The 14,465-nt window shown below is 26.3% G+C and overlaps 1 protein-coding gene across 1 annotated transcript in view; it reads right to left on the bottom strand.

Annotated features, from left to right (window-relative positions):
- Positions 1 to 5,388: 5,388 nt before the first annotated feature.
- Positions 5,389 to 14,465, bottom strand: part of LOC113372189 (ras-related and estrogen-regulated growth inhibitor-like protein) — a 39,281-nt gene continuing 30,204 nt past the window's right edge. The window contains exons 4-5 of the mRNA XM_026612511.1: positions 5,599 to 5,790; positions 5,389 to 5,514 (exon numbers count right to left, since the gene is read on the bottom strand). Coding sequence (XP_026468296.1) covers positions 5,389 to 5,514; positions 5,599 to 5,790 — 318 coding nt within the window. The remainder of the gene's footprint in view (positions 5,515 to 5,598; positions 5,791 to 14,465) is intronic.

Below are 14,465 nucleotides of genomic sequence, written 5' to 3'. Positions count from 1 at the left end.
AAATATTTGTTAAATCCTACAAAAATTTTATGGAATTTAATGGAAAAAGGGTTGTTGAGGAGACTAACAATAACAGAACATTTACTAGATTAAATAATATTACTTCTTATGATATTATTTATTAACAAGGAAATTTTAGTTTGAAGATTTTGTTTGAATAAAAGTTATTTCATATGCAGGTTTTAAGTATCAATTTAATTTATTTAATATTTTAGAGCACAAGTTCCTATAAATGATATTTTGAAAATGTTTGTGAGATTTGTGGGTATATTGTATAAGATTTGTGATAATCTTCTTGATATTAAATTAAAGGTCACACAAATGTATGTGGCTATCTATATGTATTTACTTTATTTATGTAAATAAATATTTCTTTCCATACTTTTTCGTTTCTTTGTGGGCGAATGTGATTGTTTCTATTTTTTTGAAAGATTTTACATTTATCAACTTTACTAATGCTAAGATTTCTTAATTCTTTGGGATATTTTTGACTCTATAAATTCCTATTCTTCTCTAACTTGGGTTCTCTAACTTCAAATATGCTGAAATTATTTTTTATATTCTTAAAACCATTTCAATATTTTTGACAAATATTTATTTTTAACATATTGAATATACAGCCAACTGTATTCATAATTTTGGTACACATATAATTATGCATTAATACTTACATTATTATTATTATTTTTTATATATGCATTGATATAAATATAATTTTATATATATATGTCTATATTTTAACATATAAATTATAATAATAAGTACAAAAATTATCTTAAAACTAATCACAGCCTATTCATGTAATTAACAGAAAATGAATTTAGTAATTATTGAACTATTTTGAAAACAGACTTTTAAATAATGATTTTGCTTTACATATTTCTTAATTTAACATGATAATTGATATTGTTTATTTAAGTTTGAATATTTGGTACAGATTTTAAATTAAATATATATATATATATATATATATATATAGGTATATATATATATATATATATATATATATAAACTTTCTGTAATGCATAACTCGTTCCTAACCAGATTTATCTATATTGATATTAAAAATCTAAAGTTGCTCATGTTTCATATTATATTCAAATACAGAAAATCGTTCGACAAAATTTCTTAAATAGATATTTCTGGGATAAGATTATTTAATTTTTTATTTTTTTATAAATGTATTTTGCAATTATGCATAAAATTGATTCATTAGATCAATGCATATGATGAGGATTAAATTATAATTTTCGTCTTCGGTATTTTTTGTGACTATTTTTTTTTTAAATGAACAGAATTATTTTCTTTATATAATCGAGCCATACAAGTGTCACAGTATCTGGTTTTCAAAAGATAGATTGCTTCGAGCTGTTGTACTATTTTTGTCATTGATCTTAAAATACATGTAAAACAAGTCACATCGTTAGTTTTTCTGCGGTATAATAAATTTAACCGATTGATAAATTTTTAGTATATGTAAAACATAGAGAAATATAAAGTATTTAAATTCATATTAAAATTAAAAACATATATTGAAAAATCTCATAACAATTACAAATTGGAATCTTATTGGAGACCAATATCTACGCGATTTTTATTCAGGATTCTCATTGGATTTCAGTTTCTGGTTTATTTAGTTTTTTTTTTTGATTTTTTTTTAAATATATAAAATGTGTAGCATTTGCTTTGTTCACGACTTGTTAATTCATTTTATGTTCTGAGCCAAAATATCTACCAGGAATAAAATTATACACCAGACGAACCATTTGCGTCATTTAGCGAGAGAAATACAGTTTGGGAAGTTTCTCCATGTGAAATATTTGCACAATTTAATATTATTAACAAAAATGTATAATATTTTTGTACGATGGTGGGCAATTCTTGATTAAAATAAATTGTTTTTTGAAGTAAAACTAAGGCCTGCCATATGCTCAAATAAAAATCTGAATTGAAATTCTGTGAAAAACATCCATTGACCGAAAATGATAGGAGGGTGAAAATTTAGTGTTGTATGTATATTTAAATTTTGCATTAAAAAAATAAAAGAAAAAAAAATTAGTCCCGAAATTTAAAAAAAATTTTAGGGATGGAGAACCCTTAATTAAAAATGAGTTGATTGAAGCTAGATTTAAACTTTTCCACAAGTTAAAAATTATTTTAATAAAAGTCGGAAATATAGGGGTTTGTGATAAAAGTTAGATAATTTAAAGTCGTGTGTATATTTAAATTTTGTATTAAATAAATAAAACGAAGAAAATTTATCTCAAAATTAAAAAAAATGTGTTAGGGATGGACAACCCTTAATTAAAATAAGTTTTGAAGTTTAATTTAAGCTTTTTCGTAAGTTTAAAAAAATCTTAATCGAAATTTAGTGAAAAATATTCACCGGGGCAAAAGATGACTCCACTACGAAATAAGAGTTTGTGGTAGAAGGGTTCAAATTTAGGGTTGAATGTGTTATTCGATTTCGAATTGTGAAAAAATGAAATTAAAAAAAATGGTTCAAAAATTTAATCAACCGCTGAAAGTTTTTCCAGAGACATTGGTCTATGGTCCAATTATTTTCTATAACGATTTTCTGTTTAAGACCAATTTTAGCCGATTTATTTTTAAAGTACGTTTTATAAATAATATTTAATATTAATCCGTTAATATTAAAAATATTTATAAATAATACATCTCAATCAAAATTATTTCATGGAGCAATTGAGATTTATAATAGGCTTTCTTTGTTAGGAACGATACATTTTCAGCAAGTAATAATTTCAATTCCTACATAATTATTTAGACTATTTTCCACTTATAAAATTATGATCACTTAAAAATATATAATTATTTAATCTTATTTAATAAATTATACTTTATTTACTTAATATAAGTAAATAAGTATTTCTTAGCATTGCATGTCTAAATGTTTACGTTGAAATTGATCACATAATTTATAAAAAATATATATCAACATCATTCGACTAATTATTTTTTATTAAATATTTTTGACTAGTTGGTTAGTTTAATTTGTGCTATAAATCACTATATATTTGTTTCATTCTTTGTCATTTTTTTGGCAGGAAAAGTTTCACCGATGCGTAGTAAAATGTACCATGTCAATGAATGAATAATGAAAGTTATACTCATATAACATTTCAAAATTCAGGTCACGTCGGCGAATAATTCTTCCTGCCAATGTTTTGGTAAATCTTTTAAATACGCGAGTAGAAATTGATAGCCACTCGATATATATAAATATCGCAGCCAAGGATTTTTGTCTGTTCGATTTTTGTTTTGGAATCAAGAACGCCAAATTTTATCGAAAGATCAATTTCAATATTCGAACACTTGAAACATGGAACAATGCTTGTACATATATTGACTTAATTATTCTCACGCATTTATACGGCTTTAAAAGCCATATAGGACTCTTCGACGATTATATTGTGAGATTTGAAACTAGCTGTATAACATTCTGCAAGGCAACATGTCCATATGAAAATACTTTTATTTTTTTATAAATTCCTAATTGTTTTACAGAACTAGGTTCAAATAACCCACAATATCAAACTTAACATTACTTATTAACGTTCATGTAAGAAACACATTTTGAATTGTTGAAAAACAAGCACTTTCAGAAATCTAACAATAATAGATTAATCAGAATTACTTAATCCAGGCCAATATTTGCTGTTATTAAGTTAGATATTTGAAAATACTTAGATGATAAAATTTATGTGTATATGTTTAAAAACATACATTACGCTGATTAAAAAAATTGTAAATACTCATTTTATATTTTTTAATCTGCTGAGATTATCAGGCAGAAACCGGACATTAAATATTTTTAGCACCACCAATAATTACTCATTGAATAAAAATATGTTCTTATTAAATTTTACAGCCTTGTGTGCAAATTTTGTAGTTTTTAACCAGCTAGGCAAAATTTTGTGTATTGACGAGTATATTCGTTATGCTTATAAAACAGTCAGTAATTATTTGCTATTTAAATTGAAATTTTTGAAACAAAATTTTTAATTTAAAAAATATTTTGAGGCTATGACTGTATAAAAAGGCGGCATTTCATCTTAAGGCAAGTTGCCTGAATTTATAAAAATGTGAAAATTATATGCTTATTGAATAAAAATTAAGATTTATTTATTTAAATGACATTTTTAACTTCCTATAGGTTATGTTGTAGTATTCGCAAAAAAAAGAAAAAAATACAATTTTTGCATATCTTTACGTTTCAAAGTCTGCTGAACATTTTGGCATACTTAAGGAATAATTGATGTATGTAAATTTGTGTGCGTAACAAATAAGTGTAATATTTGTTTTTATTTCTATGAGTTCCGTACTATAATATTTAAATTTCACATAGACTGTTCTCGACATTTTCGATACTATGGACTTCAACTGACTTGAATGGGTTTCAAAATTTTCAAGAAATTTCAAAATATTCGAACAATTTCAAATATTTCAAAAAAATTCAAAATTTTCCAGTATATCAATTTTTTTCAAAATATTCAATTTTTTTAGAGCTATCTTAAATTGTGATACAAAAATTGTTAGCAACTTGTCTTAGAGAACAATGCCATGTACGACCAGTCTACTTTTTATTTTGACTTGAATGGGTTTCAGAATTTTCTAAAAAAAATACAGAAAATTCAAACAATTTCAAATATTTCAAAAAAATTCTGAATTTTCCAAAATATCAAATTTTTTCAAAATTTTCAAATTTTTTTAAAGCTCTTGAAAATCTTAAATTGCGATACGGAAAGTTTCAGCAACTTGTCTTAAGGCAATTGCCATGCACTAGTAGCCTACTTTTTATTTTCTCACTTTCTTATATTAATTTTCTGACTATTGTTACTTTCTTATATTAGGTTGTCAAATATCTCCCTTCCGCTTTTTTGTTCTTGGTTTATAATACAAAAAGGCGAAAGGGAGATATTTGACAACCTATTATTTGCATGTAAAATATTTCATTAAATCCGCTTTTAGTTTAATACATACGCGATAATGCTTATGTCAATGAAAAAGTAAAATGTAGAAGTAACTAGTAAACAATTTTTCAATTTCATACGAATATACACGTCATGATCTCAATTTGGGCGACACTGGTTAACTGGCTAAACCGTATATTAATAATAAATTATTTCCCGCACAAGGCTCTAGAAGTTAAATTATTTCTAACAACGATCAATATATACGACCATAAAAGTAATGAGCAATTTTCTTATTTCCAGGAATCAACTGCTGTAATTTTGAAACTACAATAGTATGATGTACCTACTGAAACTTGCAGCAAATGACGAATTGCACTAATGCGAAACAATTCTGATTCTTCTGCAAACTGAAACAGAAACAGTCCTATCCGGTTGCCTGAGAGTCCGCCGGTCATAGAGAGGCGGCCGCCGTGAAATTCTGCCTGCGTTTGAGAACTCTCGACTTGTGCAACTCGGCCTTGCTGCAGGGCACTACGGTGCCGCCCGAGGGCACCGGGTTCCTGAGTCCATTACAAGGCTGGAGCAAACCGCCGTTGCTCAGAGCCTGCTGCAAACCGTTGACGTGCTGCTGGTTTCCGTTGTTTTGTTGCTGTTTTATGGCGTTGGTTGCCCCGATTAGGGTGCCTAGCATTTTCGAAACGGAAAATTTTCGCGGTTTCGTCGGCCGTCCGCGCGATTCGAGAAGGACGCGCTCGAAGGCGCGGTAGAGCGCGGGTGAATTGTCGGCGACAGACACTTCGCAGAATGGGACCCCGTGCTGCGCTGCCAAGGTTGAGCCTTCGTTCTCGGATACCTGTAAGTGAAAAAATTTATATGTATTAGAGTTATGAATATAGATTCAATGAAATCAAAAATATATAATGAAACTATTTTTAACGCAATAATCAAATCAACTGATTGGTCGAATCAGGGAATTAAGATTGCAGCATCGTTCAAACTATCAGAAATATATCATTGATTTTATTGGACACTTATATATATATATATATATATATATATATATACATTTTTTGTAGAGCTTCCAATCCAAAAAATATTAAAAAACAAAAAAGTTTTAAAAAAACATATCTCTATTTATTTACTATCGACGTTTCGGAACTAGGTACGTTCCATCTTCAAGAAACATGATCTTGATAAGATTTAAGCAAACAATATGTTTAAGAAAGACGGAAGATGGTGGTTTTTTATATAAAATGAATAAATTTGTGGAAAATGTACAGAAATGTGTCAATATAATCAAAATGAAAATCATAAAAATAAATGGGTGGATTATATAACAAAATATTAGAATCAAATTTTATTATTTTTATTTAATGATATTTCTGTACATTATTTTTTCCACAATTTTATTCATTTTATAAAAAAAATCTACTATCTTCTGCTTTTCTTAAAACATATTGTTTGCTTAAATCTTATGACAATCATGTTGCTTGAAGATGGAATGTACCTAGTTTCGAAACGTCGACAGTAAATAAATAAAGAATTTTTATTGAAAAAACTTTTTTGTTTTTTGTTACTTTTTAGATTCTTTTAATCCAAATAATTTCAATATTTTTCTTATTACTGATTGATTTCGATTGTTTTTATATAACGTCCGATTGTGATTTGCGATTTTCATGATGATATTTATATGTTTATATACTAGGTGACCCGGCTTGTGGTATTGACCGTAACTGTCTTGATAAAAATTAGAAAATGATTCTCATGTTGTTTAGAAATTATGAGCTTTTAAGTGCAACCTAGAGCTTTGGTAAAATTGTGAACATTTTTCAGTTATTGTGGTTAATTTTTATTAATTTTTGTTCATTTAAACTTTGGGCGCGTAATCGTAAATAACATTTCTAGGACCACTGTTAGAAATAATGACACTATTTCTATTGGATTTTAAATATTTAGACGTTTTGTTGAACTATAATTTGAATTTTTTTAAAATCGATCGACTTTGAGAAGCCCTGTACTAATGTATGTTGGCAAGTTTCCTCAAAAGTTGCCGCATTTAATCAGGATTATAAAATAATAAAAAAATTGATAGTTTCATAATGAAATTTTTCGAAAATGACATGATTTTTGGTCACAATGAATAAAATAGTAATAATTTCATCAAAGCTCTAGGTTGCCCTTAAAAGCTCATAATTTCCAAACAACGTGAGATATTTGTTTTCTATTTTTTTGAGGCCAGTTAGAGTTGTCAGTTGAGTTCTGGGATACCCTGTATATATATATATATATTTATATACATATATATATATATATATATATATATATATATATATATTATATTATATATTTTCATATATTCATTAAATTTCTTGTATCGATGCACAACGATTTCAAAATTCATATAAGAAATATAAAACCATAAAAATTCTACATACACACTATCATATATATTTTTAATTATATATTTGCGTATGAACTTTTAGCAATATCGTATTTAGGTTTAATTAAAAATAGTCGATATGAGCATTTTATATTCCTAATTTTTATCATAAAGCCATTTTTATTGTTATGCAGCAATGCTCCCGAAAGGCAAATTTTACGGGTGTTTCTATAAAGTCATAAAATTGTATTTAGCTTTTCATTATCAATGTTTAAAATTGAAATCAATTTATAGAATCAACATACTATAGACGATGTTTTCTCACTCTTTACTAAGAAATTCCAATTTAATTCCTAACTCCATTCTCTCTTTATTATGAAATTCCATTTTCCTAACTCTAATGCAATATGGATTTGAGAAAACAAGAGTCGATATCTATTATGACAAAGTATTGTGTTTCATAATATTGAATCATCGCAGTGCATACGAAAATATTTACTCAATTTGTGAATTCGGTAACCATTAGCATTATCAAATTCTGTTAAACTTGACATAACCCCGTTAAGTTCAATGTCTGAGATTGTAAATAACCAGGAATTGATTTTATATGACGACACAGATGAAAAATATTTTTATAAAATTACTGATTTTATAAGTAGAAATGACGTCCAGGAGTTTATTATTTTTTTCCACTTTATGAGACAATGTACTCATTCTTCAAAAAATATTTTCTGCTCGGTCAGTTATTTCAAAATTTGATATACACCTCTGGCATTCTTCAGGTCCGATTCTAATTTTAAAACTGGTAATAAACATAAATCGTTGCTAATGAATCATTTTTGCAAAATTAAAATAGTTACTTCGTAAAAAATATAAAGAATTGACCGAGTTATGAACTGAAAATAATAACTCTAGACTTCTTCAGACCTAGTTTTATTACGAGATCATCAATCAATCAGTGAAAGAAGTCTACAGACGAACACCTGTATCGTTTCACAAATTCCTTTGGATTTCTAGGCAAAGAATTTGTGTAAAATAATATTGTTTTCTTCATGCGAGTGTTGGTTTTCCAGTTTTTTTTTACATTTTTGAATGTTTGCAACTGCTTTAGAATCGGATGACACGTTTTGATTTGTCTAAACGTAAAACTCTACAAAGTGTCAGGTTCTTATTAAATCTTTGAGCTTTGAAATTTAGGCCATGAACGATTGAAGATCGTTGTTTCAAGTGGTAATTACGAGTTTAGAATAACCGATATACATATTGTCAGACACAAACAAACACTTATACTCATATATATATGCAAAATTTGTTATTAATTTGAATAGAACTCTGAGCATTTTTTTAAATAATAAGATCTATTGTTGAATTTTACCATTCGTTAGCATGTACGAGTACCCTTGAAAATTGCACCAGACAGTATGAAATTTCACTAAACAACATTATATAAAACTACAAGCTTTAATTTTCAATTACAAAACCATCAATTTTTCCCATAGTCTGAATAAAAATAGACCGCCTATGTAACCGAAACTAAAATCTTTCAAGAACGTTCATCATCTAATTAAGCCATGCATCTAATTCTCTTCGCAATTAAAAATTTTAAAGGACTTGAAACATGATATTTCTTTAACACAGTTTTTTTTGTCTGAATCTCCTTCAATATTTGTCCTTGATTTCGAAAACTAGGTCGATCAAAAGCACATTAACTAACTTGAGGGCGAATATTAATTAGATAGACTCTAATTGCAATCAGTGACATTTGCTTCTCATATTTCTTGGAAGAGAAATCTGTCGGAGACGGATAGAGGAGACAGGGGTAAAGTAGAATAAATTGTTTAAATTATAATTATAATCATATAGTAATATATAAGCAATATTTCATATATAAGCATAATACTGAAGGTCTTAAATAAAATTTAAATTTTTACCCTCTTATCAGAAACCTCTATTTCGTAATATTAAACCTTTCCACTCAGATGCCGCCTCCTTGGCGACAAAATAATACAAATTTTGAAAAGCCCGAGTAGAAAGGGTTAATTTTAGAATTCGAATTTTTTTCACCCCAAATTAAAAATAGAATATAATTAATATTAAATAAATATTTTTACATATTTGGTTCAATTAAAAATGCAAATTATAAATTTTTAAACGCAATATTTTTGCAAGTACTAGAGAGACTTCATAGAATTCATATTTCTATTCTTACCCCGGTCTCCCCTAAGCGATCCCGATTAGTTTGAAATGAGAACTTAGCGGTGAGACACAACGGTTTTTAGGCCTCGGCCTATTTTTTTATTAGGCACCTAACATAAAACAGATCCGCCAGTCTATAATACTATTACTGAAGTTTTGTAAATAATCAAAACAAAATCGCCTCGACCAAGATTTGTGATCATAGGCAATTTGTAAGTAAATCATAATATTACACTATCATACTTTATTTGTTACATTTCCATATTTTTGATTAAGTGTAATATAATTATTAGATGATTTTTAACAATAAAATTTTGCTAAAGAAAATTGCAGCAAAAATAAATATTTTCAACAAGAGAATTATGAAGAAAAATTTATTGAATTATATAAAAGTATCAAAATGTTTTGAAACGATTTTTTTACTACTCTATTGGTATTTAAATGAGTTCATAGAGATTTATATTATTTTTTAATATAATCCATTTTATAACAATGACGCGTAAGCTAAATGATTTCCATCCGTATGTAATAGGGTGCAATGTTTGTTAGAAAAATCAAGTTACGTTTTACATTTGGGAATAATTTTTTAAATATTTGTTATAATTTTCTGTAACAAAAAACTCAGAAATCTCATATACCATGTACTTGACACAATAGAATATAAACGACAGTTCAACTCGTTAAATTGCCTCTGAGCTGCCAGGCTAAATTTGACCGCGGTGAGCCAAATGTATATATATATATATATATATATATATATATTCGTATATATATAAATGTTAATGTCGACATTAAACGACGATTCCTGACAACAGACCATTTTCATGGCAAAATAAGAGAAGAGAACACAGACCTGTTTGTACGATTAAAACAATACAACGTTCCGCAACTTGTATCATCCCATTTTATACGGGCTTCTGTAATCGTTCTGGATACATATAACAAAAGTAATTACTTTTTTTTATAAAAATACTAACCTCAATAATATAAATATATTTGTTTCACTCGTTAATCGCCACGAGCAGAAAAATTTCCACATCAGCCATGGAAAATTTATTAGATAATTAGATGTAACTAGAAAACCCATATATGTCTGACATGGCTCTACTAAAACTTTTTTTTTGGATGCCAAGAAATTTTCAGGTTTTGTTCCTGATAAAACAAGCTTTGCAAAAAAAATCAGGCTTTATTCCTGATAGACCAAATATACTGCAATTGACTTGGATTTTTTACCAAAACGTGTATATATGTCTGACATTGCTCATGTAGATTTTTTTAGAGTCAGACACATATATCTGACATGGTAATTAACGTGGAAATAAATATATTTGGTTTGCAACAAAACGACATATATGCGATTAATTACTAATTTTAATAACATGAACCATATAATTTGTCAAACTTTTTAATTTATTTAATAGTACATTTTTAGGTGTTTTTTAAGCGATCGAAAAATACTTATAATATTTATGATATATGATATTAAAATTATAAATTCAGATTCACTTGGTTAATATTTTACTTCATGAGATTTGATGCGCTATTAGAATTTATCCCATATATGTTTAATTTATATTTTATTAACGATTAGAATTATATGCACTTTGTTAAACTTATGTGAAGTCTCTTAATTTGATAAAAAATTTAAACTAAGTTAGGAAAGGGCAAACATGTATAAGAGTCATCGTCAAAAATAATAATCAAAAGATTTAATAATAATAATATGAATTTTCTTCAGCTAATTTGTATTAAAGCTATAAAGTTAGAGTCATCGGTATTATAATTGTTACTTTTTAATTTAGTTTAATTAGGAATTAAATTTAATTATTTTATTAATTTAAAAATAAAAATTAGTATTCACCCAATTTATAACTAATTTATACCTTATTAAAAATTTAAACTAGATGCAATTTGTTTAGTTAACGGTTTTTCATATGATAAAACTCATAAACAAAAATTCAGAAATGAAATTAACATACAATGAGTAAATATTATTAAAAATAATAGTATTTTATTTATTTCATTGATTTTTTCTTTAACAATTCACTAATATTCAGTAATTGGGATAATATTGAGATATTTTATCATTTGAATTCAACATTATAGTAGATTACAAATAAATTAATATTGAAATTTACTTTATAAACGCATTTCGTTACAAAAGATAGCAAACAAAGTAATTAATCTTGTTTTCAAAACACGTGTTTAATTTTTATAATTCTGCGAAATAATTAAATTTTATGTTTATATCTTACAAGGCCTAACTGAACGTCAATAGAGTACGTCGTATCACTTTATAATAATGATATACTTAATATAATTTAAGATAATTTTTAATAATTTGATGGCAAAGAACCATTTTTTTTTCGAATCCAATGATTTAATTCTTCAATTCCAAGATTTAGCAAGTTCTAGTTGAATCTAGTACAAAATAATGTTCTTGTTTTTTCCAAAAATCTCTTGTTAATCTACTTCATCATTATTATTTATTATTATAATATTAACCGTTATTTGATACGAGATATTTCTGTTATATTTATAAATTCAACATAAACTCGGGTTCGACCAGAAGGCATGTTTTGTTTTCATCTCTATGTGAGCAACCGGTTAAATCAAATCATATTTAATATAACATTAGCTGTGAATTATAGTGATAACATCCTGTTTTTGATAAAATTTAATTACAAATTCTATAGCAAAACCGACGTAGTAATAAAACGATTGTGTTATATAATACTATTGGGAGGCCGTAGAGTAAAATTTAATTTTTGCCATATAAAGGACTTTACTAGATAGCAGACATGGATTTAAATTAATTTTTGACTGATAAATAGAATAAAGTTTTATGATAGTTTGTCCTGACCAATACTTTATAAACAAATAATTTAATGAAATTCACTAACGACCCCAGATTTTTTCTCAACCAGTAGGAGAGCTAGGGGTTTGTTGTAATGTTCTTTTTTAGATTAATATATCTTGAAATCTAATAATAACCCAAACCGAAATTTTATGATGGTAGATTTTTATATTGCTTCATAAATATTAGGTTGTCAAATATCTCCCTTCCGCCTTTTTGTATTAAACCAAGAGCAAAAAAGCGGAAGGGAGATATTTGACAACCTAATATGACCCACCTGCACACTTCTGTTTACTAGGCTGAGGAAAAGCAGCTATTGCAATATTATGCAAGACGGTTTTAGTAAATTGCTAATAATAACAGCATTTCAAAGCCTAGTTTACTCACTATTATTTACCATTTCAGTTTTTTCCTGTTCATTATAATGACGTCCAATAAAAATCCTACATTAACTTTCATTATACACAAAATTTAATTTACTTAAAAATGTGCTAAACCACATCAAATGACGTCGACTAAAACTAAAACAAAAGACTATACAAATTTAGCTTTGTTATATATTCATGAGGTTACTCTGTAATATTTACACAGAGATTATTCTTATATTTTTAAATTTCTTAATTAAAAGTACTTGACAGGGCCGAAATTGGACACCGACGGGCACATCGACCCCTAATTTTGGCTTGGTGCCTAAAAATTTGACGAATATCGCATTGCCGGATTAAATCATAATTTACTTATACCACTTATGTAAATGAACTCTGATAGAGATTTTCGTGTATTTTGGTACTTAAATAAAAATAAAAAGTATGGGAAATATGATATGTAATACCATAAAAAATATATCAAAAGTTTATATGATCATGAACAAAAAATCTTCCGATTTTGGAAGTAAATACTGTTTTTGTGTTTAGACATTTTGTAGTAAGTTTTTAATCTAGATGTCACGAAATCCTACTCTTGAGAAGTTTACTTAAACCTCGATTTTCTTAAAAAAAAACATCAATAGAAAGAAACAATTTTGTAAAATTTATATATATTTCCTATAAGATTCTTAAAAGAATCTTATCAAATTCTTATAAGATTGCCCATACCAGAGTATTAATCTGACTGAAATGTAGTATGTATGAATTATATAAAAAAATGAATAAAATTAATGAAAAAATAATAAAATAAAAATATTAAAATAAACTTTTTGCCCCACAAATAAAATATTTCAAACTTTATACAGCAAAAGTTCATATGATCATGAACACAAAATTAAGCGATTTTGGAATTGAATGGTGTCTTTTTGTTTAGAAATTTTTTGAGACTGAATACTTTTCTTTTTAGTTAATTACACCTTGAATTTTCTTGAAAAAAAATCATTCATATGAAAAAACAATTTTGTAAAATTTATTGATAATTCTTATATGATCCCTACAAGAATCTTATCAAATTCTTATAAGATTGCTCATACCAGAGTAGTAGTCTAATTGGAATATAGTACGTATGAAATATATCAAATAATTAAATAAAATTAATGAAAAAATGATAAAATTAAATAAAAAATATTTATATAAACTTTTTAACCCATAAATAATATATTTCAAACTTTATACAGCAAAAGTTCATATAATCATGAACAAAAAATAGCCTATTGTGGATTTTTATAGTGTCTTTTTGTTTAGAAATTTTTTGATTCAAATGACTCTAAATACTTTTTTTTCAGTTTAATTAAACCTTAAATTTTGTTAAAAATAATACATTTATATAAAGAAACAATTTTGTAATTCTTTTTAGATTTATCATAAGAATCATACTAAATTCTTATAAGATTGCTCATACCAGAGTAGTAGTCTAATTAGGATATAGTACGTATGAAATATATCAAATAATTAAATAAAATTAATGAAAAAATGATAAAATAAAATAAAAAATAAAAAATAACATTTTTAACTCACAAATAAAAAAATATGATTAAGAAATAATTAAAAATATAAATAAAATATTTTTTTTTTAAATTTATTCACTTCTCATCAGCTTTTTTTCTTTACATAATTTTATAAAACCTCAAGACATCTAGTGATTTTCACTATGTTGCAAAATCTTTAGT

The sequence above is a fragment of the Ctenocephalides felis genome, unplaced genomic scaffold, assembly GCF_003426905.1.
Source record: "Ctenocephalides felis isolate EL2017-DRISC unplaced genomic scaffold, ASM342690v1 CF-g0.4_SCAFFOLD_01604, whole genome shotgun sequence".
In the NCBI taxonomy this organism is placed as follows: domain Eukaryota; kingdom Metazoa; phylum Arthropoda; class Insecta; order Siphonaptera; family Pulicidae; genus Ctenocephalides; species Ctenocephalides felis.
Note: the sequence above shows the minus strand (reverse complement) of the source record. Positions and strands in the feature narration are given on the sequence as shown.